The sequence below is a fragment of the Lynx canadensis genome, chromosome B3 (genome assembly GCF_007474595.2).
Source record: "Lynx canadensis isolate LIC74 chromosome B3, mLynCan4.pri.v2, whole genome shotgun sequence".
In the NCBI taxonomy this organism is placed as follows: domain Eukaryota; kingdom Metazoa; phylum Chordata; class Mammalia; order Carnivora; family Felidae; genus Lynx; species Lynx canadensis.
In genome coordinates, this window is record NC_044308.2 from 47681503 (window position 1) to 47700697 (window position 19195).

General features: G+C 33.7%; 1 protein-coding gene across 5 annotated transcripts in view; it reads left to right on the plus strand.

Moving 5' to 3' along the window:
* Window positions 1-19195, plus strand: part of ZNF280D (zinc finger protein 280D) — a 143334-nt gene that overhangs the window by 121072 nt on the left and 3067 nt on the right. For 3 of the 5 annotated variants that reach the window (XM_030318109.1, XM_030318107.1, XM_030318108.1), the window contains one exon: window positions 16573-16628. In XM_030318109.1, coding sequence (XP_030173969.1) covers window positions 16573-16628 — 56 coding nt within the window. Of the gene's footprint in view, window positions 1-5132; window positions 6202-11233; window positions 11317-16572; window positions 16629-19195 lie in introns of those variants that run through there. The other 2 variants (XM_030318111.1, XM_030318112.1) reach the window with 2 other exon arrangements.

Consider the following 19195-nt stretch of genomic DNA (forward strand, 5'->3'; position numbering starts at 1 on the left):
CTGCTCTAATCTTTATTATTTCCTTCTTTCTGTTGGCTTTAGGCTTTATTTATTCTTCTTTTTCTAACTCCTTTAGGTGTAATATTAGTTTGTTTATTTGAGGTATTTTTGCTTCTTAAGGTAGGTCTCTATTGCTATATACTTCCCTCTTATCATAGCTTTTGTTGCATCCCAAAGGTTTTAGACCATTGTTTTCATTTTCATTTTTTCCCATGTATTATTTTTATTTCTTCTTTGATTTCCTTGTTGACTCATTCGTTGTTTAGTAACAGGTTGTTTAACTTCCATGTATTTGTGGTCTTTCCAAATTTTTTCGTGTGGTTGATTTCAAGTTTCATAGCATTGTGGTCAGAAAATATGCATGACATGATCTCAGTCTTTTTGTGCTTGTTGAGGCCTGATTTGTTATCTAGCCTGTGATCTGTTTTAGAGAATTGCCCATGTGCACTTGAAAAGAATGTGTATTCTGCTTTAGGATGCAATGTTGGGAATATATCTCTTAAGTCCATATGGTCCAGTGTGTCATTCAAAGTCATTGTTTCCTTGTTGATTTTCTGCTTACATGAACTGTCCATTGTTGTAAGTGGGATGTTTATGTCTACTACTATTATTGTATTATTATTAATTAGTTCCTTTATGTTTGTTATTAATTGTTTTATATATTTGGATGCTTCCATGTTGGGTGCATTAATATTTACAATTGTTAGATCTCCTTTTTGGATTGTCCACTTTATTATGATGTAGTGTCTTCTTCATCATTTGTTAAAGTCTTTGTTTTGAAGTCTCGTTCATCCAATATAAGTATTGCTACTCCAGCTTCCTTTTGACATCCATTTGTGTGATAAGTGTTTCTCCATCCTCTCACTTTAAATTTGCAGGTGTCTTTAGGTCTAAAATGAGTCTCACAGGCAGCATATGGATGGGTCTTGTTTTGTTTATCCATTCTGACACACTATGTCTTTTGATTGGAGGATTTTGTCCATTTACATTCAGAGTAATTATGGTAACTGTGTATTTAGTCCTGATTTATTACTTGTTTTGTTATTGTTTCTGGAGATTTTCTCTGTTCCTTTCTTGCCTTTGTCATTTTTGGTCTTTCCTTTCCACTCAAAGAGTCCCCTTTAATATTTCTTGCAGGGCTGTGGGGCCATGTTAGTGGTCACGAACTGCTTTAGTTTTTGTTTACCTAGGAAACTCTATCTCTCCTTCCATTCTGAATGATAGCCTTGATGGATAGAGTATTCTTGGCTGCACATTTTTCCCATTTATCACTTTGAATGTATCATGCCACTCCCTTCTGGCTTGCCAAATTTCTGTTGAGAAATCTCCAGCTAACCTATGGGTCTTCTCTTGTAAGTCAAGGACTTCTTTTGTCTTGCTGCTCTTAAGATTTTTTTTCTTTATCACTGTATTTTGCAAATGTAGTTACAATATGTGTTGGTGTTGCCTGCTTTTGTTGATTTTGATGGGATTTCTCTGTGCCTCCTTGATCTGGATGTCTATTTCTTTCCCAGATTAAGGAAGTTTTCAGCTATCATTTCCTGAAATAAATTTTGTGCCCCCTTCACTCTCTTTCCTTCTTCTGGAACTCCTATAATATGAATATTATTATGTTTATGGAGTCACTGAGTTCCCTAAGTCTATTCTCATGTTCCATAATTCTTTCTCTTTTTTGTTCAGCTTCATTATTTTTCCATTATTTTGTCTTCCATATCACTAATTTGTTCCTCTGCTTATTCCAGCCTGCTGTTCCTTGCATCAAGCCTGTTTCTAATCTCATTAATTGCATTCTTCATCTCTGGTTGGTTTTTTTAACTTTTTTATCTCTGTGGTATGAGTCATCCTGATGTCTTCTATTCTTTTCTCAATTCCAGTGAGTGATCATTATGATTGTTGCTTTAAATTCTCCATCAGGCATGTTACTTATATCTCTTTCACTTAACACTGGCTGTGACCTTATCTTGTTCTTTCATTTGGGATAAATTCCTCTGTCTTGACATTTTATCTGATTCTCCTGGTATGTAATTTTCTATTGTTTGTAATCATTAACTTTTTACATTTTTCATATGAATGTTTATGTACACCTATTTGGTTGTTATATATTTTAATTTATATAAATTAATTAAATGTTGGGGTGCCTGGGTGGCTCAGTTGGTTAAGCATCCGACTTCAGCTCAGGTCACGATCTCACAGTTTGTGAGTTCGAGCCCCACGTTGGGCTCTGTGCTGACAGCTCAGAGCCTGCAGCCTGCTTCGGATTCTGTGTCCCCCTGTCTCTCTGCCCTTCCCCCACTCCCAGTCTGTCTCTCTCTCAAAAATAAATAAACATTTAAAAAATTGATTAAATAAATGTTTGTTATGTTTAGCTGAATGTACTAATTAAAATAAATATATTTAAAAAGAATACCAAAAATTTCTTAAAACAAATATGGCACCTAAAAAGTCAAGTGGTGCATAGGGAAAAACACATACACAACTTGATCAGAATTATAGGGCATTGTAACAAGTTAGGGTGGAAAAACACAATATTCCAGTGGCTGAAAATTATAGTCTTTAATGTTGATTGATACTATTAGAATAGAATTACTATGAAATTCAGAGTTAAATAAAGACTTTTCTTTGAAATGTGAGGAAAAGATAAAGAAAATGAAATGTTGGAAGTCTCAGAAGCTAGATTTATTAAGCATCAGCAAGAAAATAAGAAGATGCCTTTTGAAATAAATTTATTAATTCTTCATTGTCGCCACATATTTCTAATAAAATCAAAATGCTTTTAATAGAGCATGGGCCTATTCAACATGCAGATTTTGGAGTATCTGTTTTACATCATGAGCAACAATTTTCAAAAGTTGGATCTTTTTTTCTCTTTTCTTTTTAATGTTTATTTATTTATTTTGAAAGAGTGAGTGAGAGCATGAGTGAGGGAGGTGCAGGGAGGGAGAGAGAGAATCCCAAGCAGGCTCTGTGCTGTCAGCACAGGGCCCACTGCAGGGCTCAATCTCACAAACCATGAGATCATGACCTGAGCTGAAATCAAGAGTCATGCTTAACCAACTGAGCCACCCAGGTGTCTCACAACAGAATTAAATTTTTGTAACCAAAAAAATGCTTTCAAATTTTTCTAAAATTTGAAAAAGAATTTGTGATCACAAAAATTCCGTGTTTCATCTTGATGCTTTTAAAATGTTAGTATTTTTTTTCAGTTTATTTATTAAAGAGAGAATGAGAGAGAGAGAGAGAGAGAGAGAGAGAGAGTGCACATATGAGCAGGGGAGAGGGAGAGAGAATCCCAAACATGCTCTACCCCGTCATTGCATAGCCTGACCTGGGGCTCGATCTAATGTCCTGTGAGATCATGACTTGAGCCAAAACCAAGAGTCAGATGCTTAACCAACTGAACCACCCAGGTGCCCCTTAAAAATGGAAGTATTTTTAAACATATATTCACTGATAGTTTAATAGATGATGCTTTACAGAATGTGTTAAAATATGTGTCAGTGATTTTAAATGTATGTTTTGTGCAAAAATTATTTATTTCTTAGATGGGCATAGGAAACTCTTGGAAGTCCAAATGCTGGAATGTTTAAATCACTTGAACTTACAGGAACTCCTCATCATATAACTAATCATTAAAAGGCTTCTATGCTTTATTTGTCTAGTAAAATTTTAAAAAACGTAAAATGCTGTTAGCAAATCATGTTAAATCTGAAATACCATGAAGAATAAAAAAAAGCAAAATGTTTCCTTGCTCTTTGGAAACCAGATATACTCCATTATGAATGAATGTGCCTGATTATTTACATTAAGAATAATGTCATTTAAAGAGGAGAGTTTTATTTGACTTGATTGAAACAAAAGGAAAAACTGGACAATTATATCTTTAAAAAACTTTTCATTTTAAAGAAAAACTCAATATGGTCTAGCTTATGAAATTATCAATAAGTTAAAAGAGATCATATTTATATAAAAATTGTCCTGGCCAGGTATATGATAATGGAGCAGGTATGTCAGATGTATACAAGGGTATACAATCCAATATTTCTCCCCCAAAATAATTATGCCAAATTTGTGCCTTGCTCAGCTCATAATCATAATTTGATATAATAGTACAGCATCTATGAATTCAAATATGATTATCTTTTTCAGTATTGTAGAAAGGATATATTTTGGGAGTTGGTTAATTCAACAAGCAGATGGAATATTCTTGACTATTCTAAATACAAATTAAAATCACATACAGATATGTGATAGGCATTAAGATTAAATGCAATTGAGGTATTTTGTATACAAATTAAAGATTTTTATCAAGTATGAAAAGATATAATATCAAATGTCAAAATTATGTTGAACTCAAAAGCATCTTGATACAAATATATTACAGATTTTTACACAACTTATCAGTATGATATTTTGAACAAAGTGGCAAGATATAATAGAACTCTACAATCAGAAAAATCACCATAAATAAAACTGCATGCTTAATAAAAGGCTTGTGCCTTTGCTAACAACAAATGAAAGAAAGTAATTTGACAAGTGTGTTCATTGAATATAAAACATAAGCAAGAAATGTGAATATTCACATGAATTTCAAAATTAGACAAAAAGAAAGGAAATTAGAAATGCATGAATCAATGATTGAGGGTATTTATAATTATAGAGAAAGTGCTTATCAAATAGACATTAAGATTATAAATGTGCTAACTTCATATTTGAAATATATATATGAAAAATTAAGGTATCTTCAGAATTTAGAATTTTTAAAACCAGAAAAAAATTATTTTCTATAAATTACATTGATTTACACAAAGCAGCCACTGACTCTGTTCTCAAATATCCTGACAATTTAAGTTCTATCAAAATTTCATGTAGAATAGTTTGTTACAATATCAATAAATTATAAAATTGGGAATTGTATTCAGGTCCTCTAAAATTGATTAGCAATGCTAACCATCATCAGAGCTTTCAGCAAGTAATAATATTTTTGCGAGTGAAGGGTGTTCCTTCAATTGTAATGGCTACCGACTGATCAATAGAACTTCTTTCAAAGTTGGAGTCACTCCTCTCAAACCCTGCCACTGCTTTATCAATGAAGTTTATGTAATATTCTAAATCTTTTGTTGTCATTTCAACAGTCTTTACAGCATCTTCACCAGGAATAGATTCCATCTCAAGAAACTACTTTTTTGTTCATCCATAAGAACCAACTCCTCAACAATTAGTTTTATCATGAGATTATACCAATTCAGTCACATCTTCAGGCTCTACTTCTAACTCTAGTTCTCTTGCTGTTTCCACTACATCTGCAGTTACTTCTTCCACTGAAATCTTAAACCCCTCAGTCAGCTGTCAGGGTTGGAATCAACTTCTTCCAAACTCCAGTTCATGTTGATGTTTTGAACTCTTCCTGTGAATCATGAATGTTCTTAATGGCATCTAGACTGATGAATTCTTTCCAAAAAGTTTTCAGTTGACTTTGCATAGATCCATCAGAGGAATCACTATCTATGGCAGCAATAACCTTATGAAATGTATTTCTTAAATAATAAGACTTGAAATTCGAAATTACTCTTTGGTCCATGACTGTAGGATCAATGCTGTGTTAGCAAGCATGAAAAACATCATTAATCTTATTGTACATCTCCATTAGGGCTCTTGGGTGACTGGGTGTCTTGTCAATGAGCAGTAATATTTTGAAAGGAATCTTTTTTTCCTGAACAGTAGGTTGCAACAGTGGGCTCAAAACATAGATTCATATCTGTAGTAAACAGATATACTATCATCCAGGCTTGGATTATGCCACAGCTGCCATAAATCTTTAATTTGTAAAATAAAATGCATATCTGTGAAATGCATGTAATAAAATGAATATGTCTGTATTTTGGAATTCCTGAGTCTGTTGAATGCCTGCAACTTCCAGGGGAAGACTTGGTTGGTAAATTGTAATTACTATTGGTTAATTTAAGCATTCAACACAGTAGCAGTTACCCACCCCCCCACCCTCAGCCACATAGCAAGCAGCTGTGCACATGTACCTAGAACAGCTTGCGCAAAGCTTATGAGACCAGAGTGGCCAAAAAAGATACCGCCCTCCAAATATTGAGGAGCTGTGCTGTTATCACTGATTGATACTTCTTATCACAGCATTGCACAGAAGTGGGCACATTGTTGTTAAAACCTCTCCTCATTGTTGCAAGCCCCTCCCCTTATAACTGATGTGACTTCCAGGGGATTTAAAGGTACAGTGCCCTTTTTCCCCCCTTAGTTTTTTGCTTTTTCCCCATTCAGGAGCCTGACATTAAAGATTAGGACATTCAAAAACAATCACATATATGCGTAAAATTAGAAAGTGATTGTACATGCCCAGAGAAAGGCTCAGCATAGACCTAAGAAGACCTTAAGTTTACATCTCATGTTGATCCTGGAACAGAGACAGCCTACAACAATCAAAAGAAACAAAAACAATAGCAAAAACATCAGAGACTGGGAAGGGGGAGAATCTGATTTCCAAAGTTACTACATTATTAGTTTCAAATGTCCATTGTACAATAAAAAAAAATTACAAGGCATACATAGAAACAGGCAAGTATGGCCCATTCAGAGGGCCCATTCAGAGGAAAAAAGTCAATAGAAACTGGTCCTGAAAAAGATGTAATGGCAGATATCCTAGACAAAGACTTTGAAACAACTATTTTAAAGATGCCCAAAGAACAGAAGGAATGTGGGGAAAGTCAAAGAAACAGTATGTTAACAAAATGTTAGAGTGAAAACCTGAAAAGGTAAAAATACATTCTGGGGCTGAAAAGTTCATTAACTGAAAGTGAAAAGTTCACTAGAGGGATTCAAAAGCAGATCTGAGCAGACAGAAGAAAGAATCAGAAAACTTGGAAGACAGGACATGGAAAGTATTGAGTTTGAGGAACAGAAAGGAAACATATTGAGGAAAAGTGAACAGAGCCTGAGGCAGCTGGTGCCCACCATTATGCAGACAAATATACATATCATGGGAGTTCCAGAGAACATTTGACAGAAACAAAGAGAGAATATTTGAAGGAATAATGATAAAAAAAACTTCCCAAATTTGATGAAACACATAAATGTAAACATCAGGAAGCACAGTGAATTCCAAGTAAGATGAACTCAAAGAGACCCACACTGAGGACACATTATAATCAAACTCTCAAAGGACAAAGAATCTTGAAAGCAAGAGAAAAGCAAATCATCACATCTAGGGGACCCACAAAGATTATCAAAAGATTTCTCATCAGAAACTTTGGAGGCCAAAAGGCTGTGGACCAATGTATTCATAGTGCTAAAAGAAAAAAACTCAGTCCATAATTTTATATCCATTAAAACTATCCTTCAAAAGTGAGGTATTCTGACATAAAACCTAAGAGAGTTTGTGGCAACTACATCTGTCCTGCAAGAAATGCTCAAGGGAGTCGTTGTAAGGTGAGATTAAAGGACACTACGTGGTAACTCAAGGATGTGCAGAGAAATAAATATCTAAATAAAGGTAAGTACATGGGGAATTATAAAAACTAATAGTATTGTAACAATACTTTGTAATTGTTTTTTGTTTTCTATGTGAATTAAAAGATAAATTCACTAAAAGAAAAAAAATATTAGTGTATATGCTAGTATTACTGTAACTTTGGTTTCTAACTCCAAATTTGTTTTCTATGTGATTTAAACACATTTAAAATAATTATTAGTTTATGTCTGGGTACACAGTTTATAAAGATGTGATTTTGTTACAACAGCCAAAAAGCATGGGACAAGGGGGGCAGAGAGGGAAATGGAGCTGTAAAGGAGCACAGAGTTTTTGTATGTTATTGAAGTTAAGCTGGTATAAAATCAAATTAGAGGGTGACAATCTTAGAATGTTAAATGTAATTCCCATGGTAAGCACACATACACACACACAAATAACTATACACAAAGGAAACGAGAAAGGAATTTATTTATTTATTTTAATTTTTTTTCAAAATTTTTAAAAAATTTTTTTTTATGTTTATTTTTGACACAGAGAGAGAGACAGAGAGTGAGCAGGGGAGGGGCAGAGAGAGCAGAAGACACAGAATCTGAAACTGGCTCCAGGCTCTGAGCTGTCAGCACAGAGCCCGATGTGGGGCTCGAACTCACAGACCGCGAGATCATGACCTGAGCCAAAGTCAGACGCTCAACCGACTGAGCCACCCCAGGCGCCCCTCAATTTTTATTTTTGAGAGACAGAGCAGAGCATGAGTATGGAAGGGGCAGAGAGAGAGGGAGACACAGAATTCAAAGCAGGCTCTAGGCTCTGAGCTGTCAGCACAGAGCCCGATGTGAGGCTCGAACCCATGAACTGTGAGATCATGACCTGGGCCTAAGTTGGACGCCCAACCGACTGAGCCACCCAGGTGCCCCGAGAAAGGAATTTAAACATTTCAGCACAATCAGCTAAACACAAAGTCAGTAGTGGAGGAAATGAGTGCCAAAGCAGTTATAAGGCGTACAGAAAGCAAGTAACACAATGACAGTTATACCTCCCTCCTTATCAGTAATTAATTTAAATGTAAATGGATTAAACTGTAATCATAAGACAAATGTTGGCAGAATGGATAATAACACATGACCCAAGAGCATGCAGTCTACAGGAGACTCATATGAGATCTAAAGACAAGTTAAATGAAAGGATAAAAAGGGTATTACATGCAAATAATAACCAAAAGAGAGCATGGGTATCTTTACTAATACCAGACAAAATAGACTAAATGAAAAAAGTTTACAAGAAATAAAGAAGGACATTATGTATTAATAAAAGGTTCAATACAACAAGAAGATACAACAATTATAAATATTTATGTACCTAATGACAATTCACCAAAATATATGTAGCAAAACTAACAGAATTGAAGGGAAGAATTGACTGTTCTACAATAATAGTTAGAGTCTTCAATACCCCACTTAAAATAATGGATAGAACAATAAGACGTAAGTAAGGAACTAGAGAACTTAAAAAGCTAACTAGATTTAGCAGACATTTAGAGCTAGATTATTTCTGCCCAGAAATAGCAATTAGTCAAGAAAAAGAAAAGGCAACCAAATTGGAGAAAAGGAAGTAAAATTATCCTGTTTATGTAGAAACCCTGAAGAGTCCACCAAAAAACAAATAACAAAACAAAAACCCTGTTCGAACTAATAATGGGGGTGCCTTGGTGGCTCAGGCTGAAGGGTAACTTTAGCTCAGGTCATGATCTCATGGCTTGTGATTTCAAGCTCTGCATCGGGCTCAGTGCTGACAGCTCAGAGCCAGGAGCCTGCTTTGGATTCTGTGTCTCCCTCTCTGTGCCTCTCCTGCTTGTGCTGTGTCTCTCTCTCTCAAAAATAAATAAACATTGAAAAAACTAAAAGAAACTAAGCCAAGTAGGAGGATACAAAGTCAACAGACAAAAATCGGTTGCATTTCTATACACTAAAAGTCTGAAAAGGAAATTACCAAAATAATTCTACTTTACAATAGCATCAAAAAGGATGAAATAGTTAGGAATTAACCAAAAGGATGAAAGATTTGTAAAATAAGACTAAAAATCCTTACTGAAAGATATTAAAGAAAACATAAATAAATGGAAACAGAACCCATGTTCACAGATTGGAAGACTTAATATTGTTAAAATGTCCATACCACCCAAAGCAATGTACCAATTTATTGCAATCCCTACAAAAGTCCCAAAGACAGTTTTTAACTTTTTCCCATCCTAAAATTTATATGGGACCTCAAATAGCTAAAACAATTTTGAAAAAGAAGAGCAAAACTGGAGGACTTACACGGATTTCAGAACTTACAGCAAAGCTACAGAAATCAAAACAGTGTGGTGTTGGCATAAAGACAGACACATAGACCAGTGGACTAGAATAAAAAGCCTAGAAATAGGCCTCATATATGTAGTCAAATAATTTTTTACAAGGTAGCCATGATCAGTGGGGAAAGGACAGTCTTTTCAATAAATGGTGCTGGTAAAACTGGATATTCACATGCAAAAGAATGAGGTTGGACCCTTACCTAACACCATATACAAGCATTAACTCAAATTGGATCAAGAACCTTAATGTAAGACTGAAAACAATAACATTCTTGGAAGAAAATAGGATAGAAGTTTTATGACATTGTATTTGGCAATAATTTCTTAGTTATCACACCAAACCACACAGTCAAGAAAAAAATACACAAATTGGTCTTCCTAAAAATTTAAGAATTTTGTACATCAGTACAGTATCCACAGAATAAAAAGGCAACCCACAAAAGACAGGAAATATTTGCCAATCATATGTCTGATCCAGAATATTCAGAGAACTCCTAAAACTTAATGACAAAAAACAACCCAATTAAAAAAATGGGTAAGACTAGAACAGACTTTTCCACAAAGAAGATAGATATATAAATAGAAAAGATATGCAACACTAATTATTAGAGAAACACAAATCAAAGCTATGATGAAATATCAGCTTATACCTGTTAGGATGACTATTATTAAAAACAACACAACAACAACAAAAACAAGTGTTGATGACAATGTAGAGAAAACGGAACCCTTGTGTGCTGTTGATGGGATTGTAAAATGATACAGCCAGTATGGCAATTTCTCAAAAGAAAAAATATGTATGATCTAGCAGTTCCACTTCTGAGTATACTCAAAAGAATTGAAAGCAGAGACTAATTCAATTAGTCTGTATACCAATTTTCGTATAACATTATTCTCAGTAGCTAAAATACGGAAGTAAACCAAGTATCCGTTTATAGATGAATGGGTAGGCAAAATGTGATATATACATACAGCAGAATATTATTCAGCTCTGAGATGGAAACAAATTTTTCAATATGCTACAACATGGATGAGCCTTGAATGCATTATGCTAAATGAACTAAATGAGTCACAAAAAGATAAATACAATATGATTCCCTTTGTAAAGTACTTAGAATAGTCAATATTATAAAGATGGAGAGTGTAGTGGTGGTTAGGGGCTGCGGGGGAGAGGAGAATGTGGAGTTAATGTTTAATAGGTATAAAGTTTTAGTTTTACAAGATAAAGGTATGGGGATGGGTGGTGTTGATGGTTGCACAACAGCATGAATGTATTTAGTATCATTGAACTGTACACTTAAAAGTGTTTATGATGGTAAGTTTTATGTGTATTTTATCACAAAAAAAAAAAAACGTGTGTATAGGGGTATGTGTTTTTTCTTTTACTTCAGGTTCCAGTATGGCTTGGCATAGCACTGATATCAGCATAGTTACATGACAGCTTTTGAGACCATTATGTGTGCTGATCCAGGAAGTACTATGATTTCTTTTCCTTTATTATATCCTTTCCTTTTACTTTTATGGAGTTAAACAATATATATCTTTACTCATTTGTTTTTCTATACACTTAATGCTGTTTTTTAAAAAATGTGATTTACTTGTCTAATGTTTGGAAGTATTTTTTCCAAATGTTCACACACATCACAAGAAATTGTTGGAGAGTCTGTATATCTCCTTAGATCTCCTTCAGTGTAAACTAGTTGCTCTCTGGGTCTGGTTGCATAGTTTGTTGTATCAAGATTTTGCTTTGCCACTTTGTTATGTTGGATGTCCTATTTCCTGAACTCTGAGTTCCTTTTTTTTCCTTTTTGGTTTACTTCCTACTTTGATGAAACATGTTCTATAATACCTTCCTCAGAAGGGGTGCATCTTTTTTCACTCCTTGCATATTTAAAATTTTATTTACGTAAATGGTAGTAGTTTGGCTGAAGTACATAGAAATCATTTTTCCCATGTAATTTTGAAAGTATTGTTTTTGATAAGTCTGATGCCATTCTTGCTCCAGTTTCATTGCATTTTGGTTATTTTGTTCTTTCTGGAAACTTTAATGATTATCTTTAGTGCTTTGAAATTTCATAATATGTTCACCAGTCATCCGTTTTCCATTCATTATGGTAGGCATTTGATAAACCTTTGTAATTTGGATGTATATGTTTGGGAAAGTTTTCTTGTATTATTTATTTGGTAAATTTTCACTTTTCTTTGTTCATTCTCTTTCTCTTTTTCTCTCTCAACTCCTATTGATGTGACACTGATTTCCTACTTTAACTCCTCTAATTGTATGGTATTTTCTTTCTTGCGTTCCATCTTTCTTTTTTATACAGTCTTTTTAAAAACATTTACTGTACTTAACACATTATTTTAGTTGTCATGTATTTATTTTTGAAGAGCTCTTTAATATTTTTCTTCGGCTCTCTTCATAATTTTTGTTCTTGTTTAATGGATGTAATAACATCTGATACTTCTTTGGGGATACTAAATATAAATTATATATTTTTTCTTTTGTTCCCAGCAGTGTCTCTGATGTCTCGTATCTCCTCTCTTTATTCCTTTTCTATTTGTTTTGGGATTTCTGACATTAAAGGGTATCTTCAATTGTGTGGTGATCCTTGTCTGCCCATACACACTAAAGAGTAAAGCACTACAAAGTTCTTTGAAAACTTGTTTATGAATAGGGACAGGGCTGCCTCATATGGTCATACAGGTTGTGCACTGAAGAACTCCAGGAGGTAATATTTACATACATCCCTTAGTACTTTCAAAAAGTATTGGATTTGCCATATTAGAAATTAAAAATAGGAGTTGTAAAATGTAACTTAAAAACAAAACTAATAAACCTACTATATATTCACATATAGTAACATATAAATAACACTTTTCTGAAAAATAACTATTTTCTGAAACATGAGATATTTAGTTAGAAGACTTGGTATTGTTTTATACTTTTGCATAACTATTTAATGTCTGGTTAAATAGAATAAAGCTAGATTTTCATGTTTCTGCATTCAGTCTGTTATGACTTGTTTCAACGTTTTTTTTTTTTTGTTGTTGTTGTTTTTTTAATTTATTTTTGGGACAGACAGAGACAGAGCATGAACGGGGGAGGGGCAGAGAGAGAGGGAGACACAGAATCGGAAACAGGCTCCAGGCTCCGAGCCATCAGCCCAGAGCCTGACGCGGGGCTCGAACTCACAGACCGTGAGATCGTGACCTGGCTGAAGTCGGACGCTTAACCGACTGCGCCACCCAGGCGCCCCTGTTATGACTTGTTATTGTGGATGAAATATATGAGGAATGTCCAGCCCTAGCCAGTACTTCAATAATCTTTTAAAATAATTGTGATTTTTTTTTGATACTCATCAAAAGTAGACAAGTAGTATTGCATTGAATATGTAAACTGCTTTGGGTAGTATTGACATTTTAACAGTATTTGTTCTTCTATCCAGAAGCATGGAATATTTTTCCAAATTTTTGTGTCTTCTTCAATTTCTTTCATAAGCTTTCTGTAGCTTTCATTGTATAGATTTATCTTTGTTAGATTTAGGTATTTATCCAAGGGATGCAGGTATGCTGTTTTGAAGAGGGCACATGCACCCCAATGTTTATAGTAGCACTATCAACAATAGCCAAAATATGGAAAGAGCCCAAATGTCCATCGATGGATGAATGGATAAAGATGTGATATATATATATATACACATACATACATACATACATACATACATACATACATACAGTGAGTATTACTCAGCAATCAAAAAGAACGAAATTTTGCCATTTGCAACTACATGGATGGAACTAGAGGGTATTATGCTAAGCGAAATCAGCAGAGAAAGACAAATATCATATGACTTCACTCATATGAGGACTTTAAGATACAAAACAGATGAACATAAGGGAAGGGAAGCCAAAATAGTATAAAAAAAGGAGGGGGACAAAATATAAGAGACTCTTAAATATGGAGAACAAACAAAGGATTGCTGGAGGGGGGGATGGACTAAATGGGTAAGGTGCAATAAGAAATCTCCTGAAATCATCGTTGCACTTAATGCTAACTAACTTGGATGTAAATTAAAAAATAAATACATTTTGGGGTTCCTGGGTGGTTCAGTCGGTTGAGCGTCCGACTTCGGCTCAGGTCATGATCTCACGGTTTGTGAGTTCGAGCCCCTCATCGGGCTCTGTGCTGACAGCTCAGAGCCTGGAGCCTGCTTCAGATTCTGTGTCTCCCTCTCTCTGCCCCTCCCCTGCTCATGCTCTCTCTTTCTCTGTCTCAAAAAATAAATAAAACATTTTTTTAAATTGAAAATTAATTAATTAATTTTAAAAAAGTAGACAAGTGGAAGTTTTCTTAAAGGTTTTTTGCAGTGCAGGATTTGATTCCATATCACTGAACTATTTTATGCTTTGTTGCATTAAAATCTATTGGTCTGTCTTACACTTTGATTGAATCATTCACAAATGATTTTATAGCATCATAGATTAGTCATTTGGAAATAATGGTTCACTGTGTTACATAGATCTTGCAAGTGTTGACATGTTTTATGTATAATTCCAAGTAAGCACATTCATTATTATTCATTAATCTAATCAATGGTGAATGCAAGTTTTCCTAAAATTTAATTTTTGTTTAATTTTATTATGGCAATAAACACTGTCAGTTGTTTCTTTGATATGACAGGCTTACTTTGTCAATTTTAAGAAAATATCTCCTAAATAACCAAGTTTCAATATTCAGTTTGACAGTCATCCTTTAAAATAAAAATGATATTCTATGAAAAAAATATGCTTAAATTCAACTTGCAACTCAGTCTCAGACCCAAGTGTTTTCAGTATACAATAGCAGTGCTTTGTGCATTCTTCTGTTTTATCACATAGAATATTCAAAAGACATGAACTCAGAGATTGATATTTAATAAAGTGAGTGTTGCTGCTGGTGTTTGCCAGTGAAGAATTATTTAGTGACTTCTAGTGTAGTTTTGGGTTGATGCCACTGCCTTGATTGATGTTGAGATGCCAGCATATTACTCACTACTGCTTTTGTACCAAGAGTTTTAACTTCACCTGCCTCCTGAAAGTGTCTTGGAGGCCCAAGGTATCTGTGAAACACACTTGGAGAACTGTTGACATGTATTATAATATGAAGGTTAGTTAATTCTTCTGGATTAGTGGTCTATACAATCTGCATAGTCTGTATGGGAATTGTTCAGACTTCCCATAGGAAAATCAGATGCTGATGAACTAATTCTTTGGTGAGGAAGATGCTTTCAAAGTCATTATAGGAAACCTTGTCTGTCTTGAATCTAATAATTTTCTCCAAAGAAGAATCTTCTAGATTCCAGATGTTGGTAGTAGAGTGAAGAGTGATCCCTCCAGCTGCTAGCATTTTGGGAACTAGTCAGGGAGAACTGTAGGGACCTTTATTCAGTTTATGGAATTTGACTAAATTTTTCTGTTTTCTCCCAGTACCTCATGGCTGCCCTTTGCCATTCCTGGTGTTCACAAGTCTAGATTCTCTTTAGTTCATAAAGTTAACCTTTAGCCTCTGTGGTAGAGGAAAGAGTAGGTATCTGTTATATGAGTTGGGGAAAGAGCATTTAGATTTCTCAGCAGTCCTTGTGCTTCATTTTTATTTTTTATGTACTGGATATTATACCGAATTACTCCAAATACCAGATTGCTTAAGTTCCCTGGACAAATTGATTCTCTTCTCCTTGCACTCATTTACTCAGGTATTTAGTTGTAACTTCCTCCATGCTGCAAAGTTAACTTGTACTCTTACAGTCACTTTCCATCTAAAAATTTGTTGAAATCTCATTGACGATTAGTATGGTTTGGTGTTTTTGTGGTCTTTATGAATGAAAATATTTCATATCTTTGCCTCAATTTAGCAGGGTTTTAGGAGAGTAAAAAAAATAAATGTATGTGATTAATACACCCTTATCAATTTCAATAGTCAATCCCTATAGTAGTTAAGAACTAGACCTAGATTTGAATCTTTACCATTTATTGTGGTTATTGCCTAGGGTTCTCTATTTAACCTACATAATCATATTTCTTATTATAAAAATGGAATTGAGAATGTCTAACATGAAGATTAAATGAGATAATGAAGCAAAGCTCTTAACATACTACCTCATGCATCATACATGCTCAATAATCAGTAATTGTTATGAACTGTTGGTCTGGTCTCTGGCTTACTGAAATTTTATTGCATTCTTTTCTCCCTGTAAAACATTTCAAGTAAGCAAAATATTTAATCTATCATCTCATATTATACAAAGGGCTAACATGACTCCAAAATGAAATTATAATTTCAGAAATGTTTTATATAAATGTTTGTATTTAATATATTTGTATAAAATTACTATGGATGCAACTTGTTTTCAAATTCAAGTTGTGTTTCTATTCAAGTGATTGTAACTAGAGTCCACATTTTAAACAGTCTAAGAAAAACGGGTATTGTTATAACTGGGTAATTGCTTCATGACCTTGATTTGGAAACTTGGTATACTGAAATTCTGATAGGTTTTTTTTTTTAACAATTTTTTAAAGTCTGCTTTTGAGAATTATTCTAGTACATACTTTAGATTAAGAAATTGTTTTTCTATTTCTTTGGTATGTTAGGTTGAACATTTATGTTCCTTTAATCTAGAAAGTTTAGTATCATTAAAGTAGTTTAATTTAAGCCTAACTATGAATATAAAAGAAACATTCTTAATCGTTTCAGGAAATTACAAGAACTAATATGGCTGAAGGAGAAACAGAAACATCAAATTCTGAAAGGTAAATATAAGGAAAAACTGACTCTCTTGAAATTCAAGTATATAAAAAGCTTGATACTTGAACTGCATTATTTTAGTGAATTGATATTTCAGTTATTTTGTTTAGTTTTTTTTTAAGCTTATTTATTTATTTTGAGAAAGAGAGTGAGGCAGAGCTCACAAATGGGGGAGGGGCAGAGAGAGAGGGAGAGAGAGGATCCCAAGCAGGCTCCGCACTGCCAATAGAGAGCCCTCTGTGGAGCTCAAACCCATGAAACCATGAGATTGTGACCTAAGCCGAAACCAAGAGCTGGCGTTTCAATGACTCAGCCACCCAGGTACCCTGTTATTTTAGTTTTAATTAAAATAAAATTTTGAAATTTTAATACAACAAAAATATACTGTATATCCTTAGTTTTAAAATCATTTTTTAAGTTTTGACATCTTTTAAACATCTTTTAAACACCTTACAGTTGTTAAATTTTAAAAAGTACTTATTAGTAAATAAAATGTTAACAGATTTTAATTGCTCCTATCAAATGAAAACAGTTATAAGATACTACAAGTTACAAGACAGATGGGGACAATTTTTGCAAACAGATCATCTTAAAATCTTTTCTTCCTAAAGTATTTTCAAAAGCTATAAAACTTTTGGTGGGAACTCATAAAAGTTTCAAACTTCAGGAATTGGCTTTTAAAAATGTAATTCTCTGATCAACACTAAAGAGCCCAAGACATTTTAGAAGCTTTCTTAACAAAAGAGAATCTAACATTCAAATTAGAACTTAATTCCAGATAAAGATAATTTTATTTTATCTTTCAAGTTAAGTAATTTCCCCATGGCTATGTTTATGCTGTGTATTTTATATACAGCTATACAGCGTAAGGTGTAGGGTGCTAGTTAACCAAATAAGAGTGATTCATCTATTGCCCCTGAGAAGAAAATTATGGAATAAGGCCTTATGAAGGTGTTTCTTAGACTTTGCTAGAAAAATTATTTAGCCCTTTCTTCACCTAGAATTTGGGGACAGGGCAATGGTTAACAAAATTTCAACAAAGGAGTTAGACAAAACAGACTAGTCACCTCTCTATAATGTTTTCTATAAATTGTAGTTAGTCCAATAAGATCTGAATAAAAATAAAAATTATATAAATTTAAATGAGGAAAATAAACTAATTGTTTGCAGATGGCATAATTGACCTATAAGATCCAAGAAAATGAGCTAAGAATGAAATTAGTGAGAGTATAAATTAAGGTAGTTTGTTATAAAAATCTGAATCTTTCAATATACCAATAATGTGATTATAAAATATAATATTCTTCACAAGAGGAGCAAAAAATGAGAACTGTGCAGGATCTAAATGAAGAAATGCAAACTTACTGTGATAGAAAATAACTAATTAACAACTACTGCATAATAGGCCATTTTCCAAATTAATTTATAGTTTTAATAATGAGTAGTTAGTTAAAAATCCTAATGGGATTTGGTTTGGAAACCAACAATGTTTAAAGGAAGATTCATATGTTCTATTTACTACCATAATTGTTTATTTAAATTATTGTTCTTTTGTTAGTATTAGGTTGTTTCTGTATTCACTATTTAGACATTGTTTTTATGAGTGTCTTTGTACCAATATCTTTTCCATTTTTAAACTATTAAACTTAGGAAGAAAAGTAGTAGAATGTAGGTGATTTACTCTATTAAATAATAAAGGACAGTTGCTGGGATGAGCACTGGGTGTTATACACTTGTTGGGATGAATCACTGGAATCTACTCCTGAAATCATCTAATATTTTATGATTCACTACATAGTTTGTGTTAACATGCCAGGGTAAGTGTGAACACACACACTTATACACACATAAACGTTTATATATACAAACAAACATATTTATGTATGCATGTTGTATATATTTACATATATTTTTTCAGGCATATGTTTGTTTTTTTTAATTCAGCTATTAAATATTAGGGAAATATTTATGAATGCTTATTTAATTTTGCATAGGGAAAGACACTCTAATTAAGAGGATATAGAAATCATTTAAAAAGTAGTTTTTTTCCGGTGCTCCTGGGTGGCTCAGTAGGTTAAGCGTCCACCTTCTGCTCAGGTCATGATCTCATGGCTTGTGGGCTCAAGCCCAACTTGGGGCTCTGTGCTGACAGCTCAGAGCCTAGAGCTGCTTCAGATTCTGTGTCTCCCTCTCTCTCTACCCCTCCCCCACTCATGCTCTTTCTCTGTCTCTGTCTCTCTCTCTCAAAAATAAACATTAAAAAAATAGTTTTTTTCCAAATATGTTCACTTCTTCTTTAAAGTTACAAATTAATAAGAATGCTTAAATTTTAACCTAGATAGGCAAGAGTGTGAACAGTTGAAAGTGATGATTATCAGGACTAAAACCAGTTTTGATAGATTCCCCAGGTCTCCTTTTAAGATGTGACTCTGGAGTTTCTCAGTCTCATGCCTAAGAAACTGGCCACCTCCTAAAGTACATGGCAAGGACTGGGGATTTGGGTTATTTTGTTTGTTTGTTTTCTGTTTTGGCAAATGTGCTTTGATCTTTTTTTTTTTTTTTTTTAAGAGCA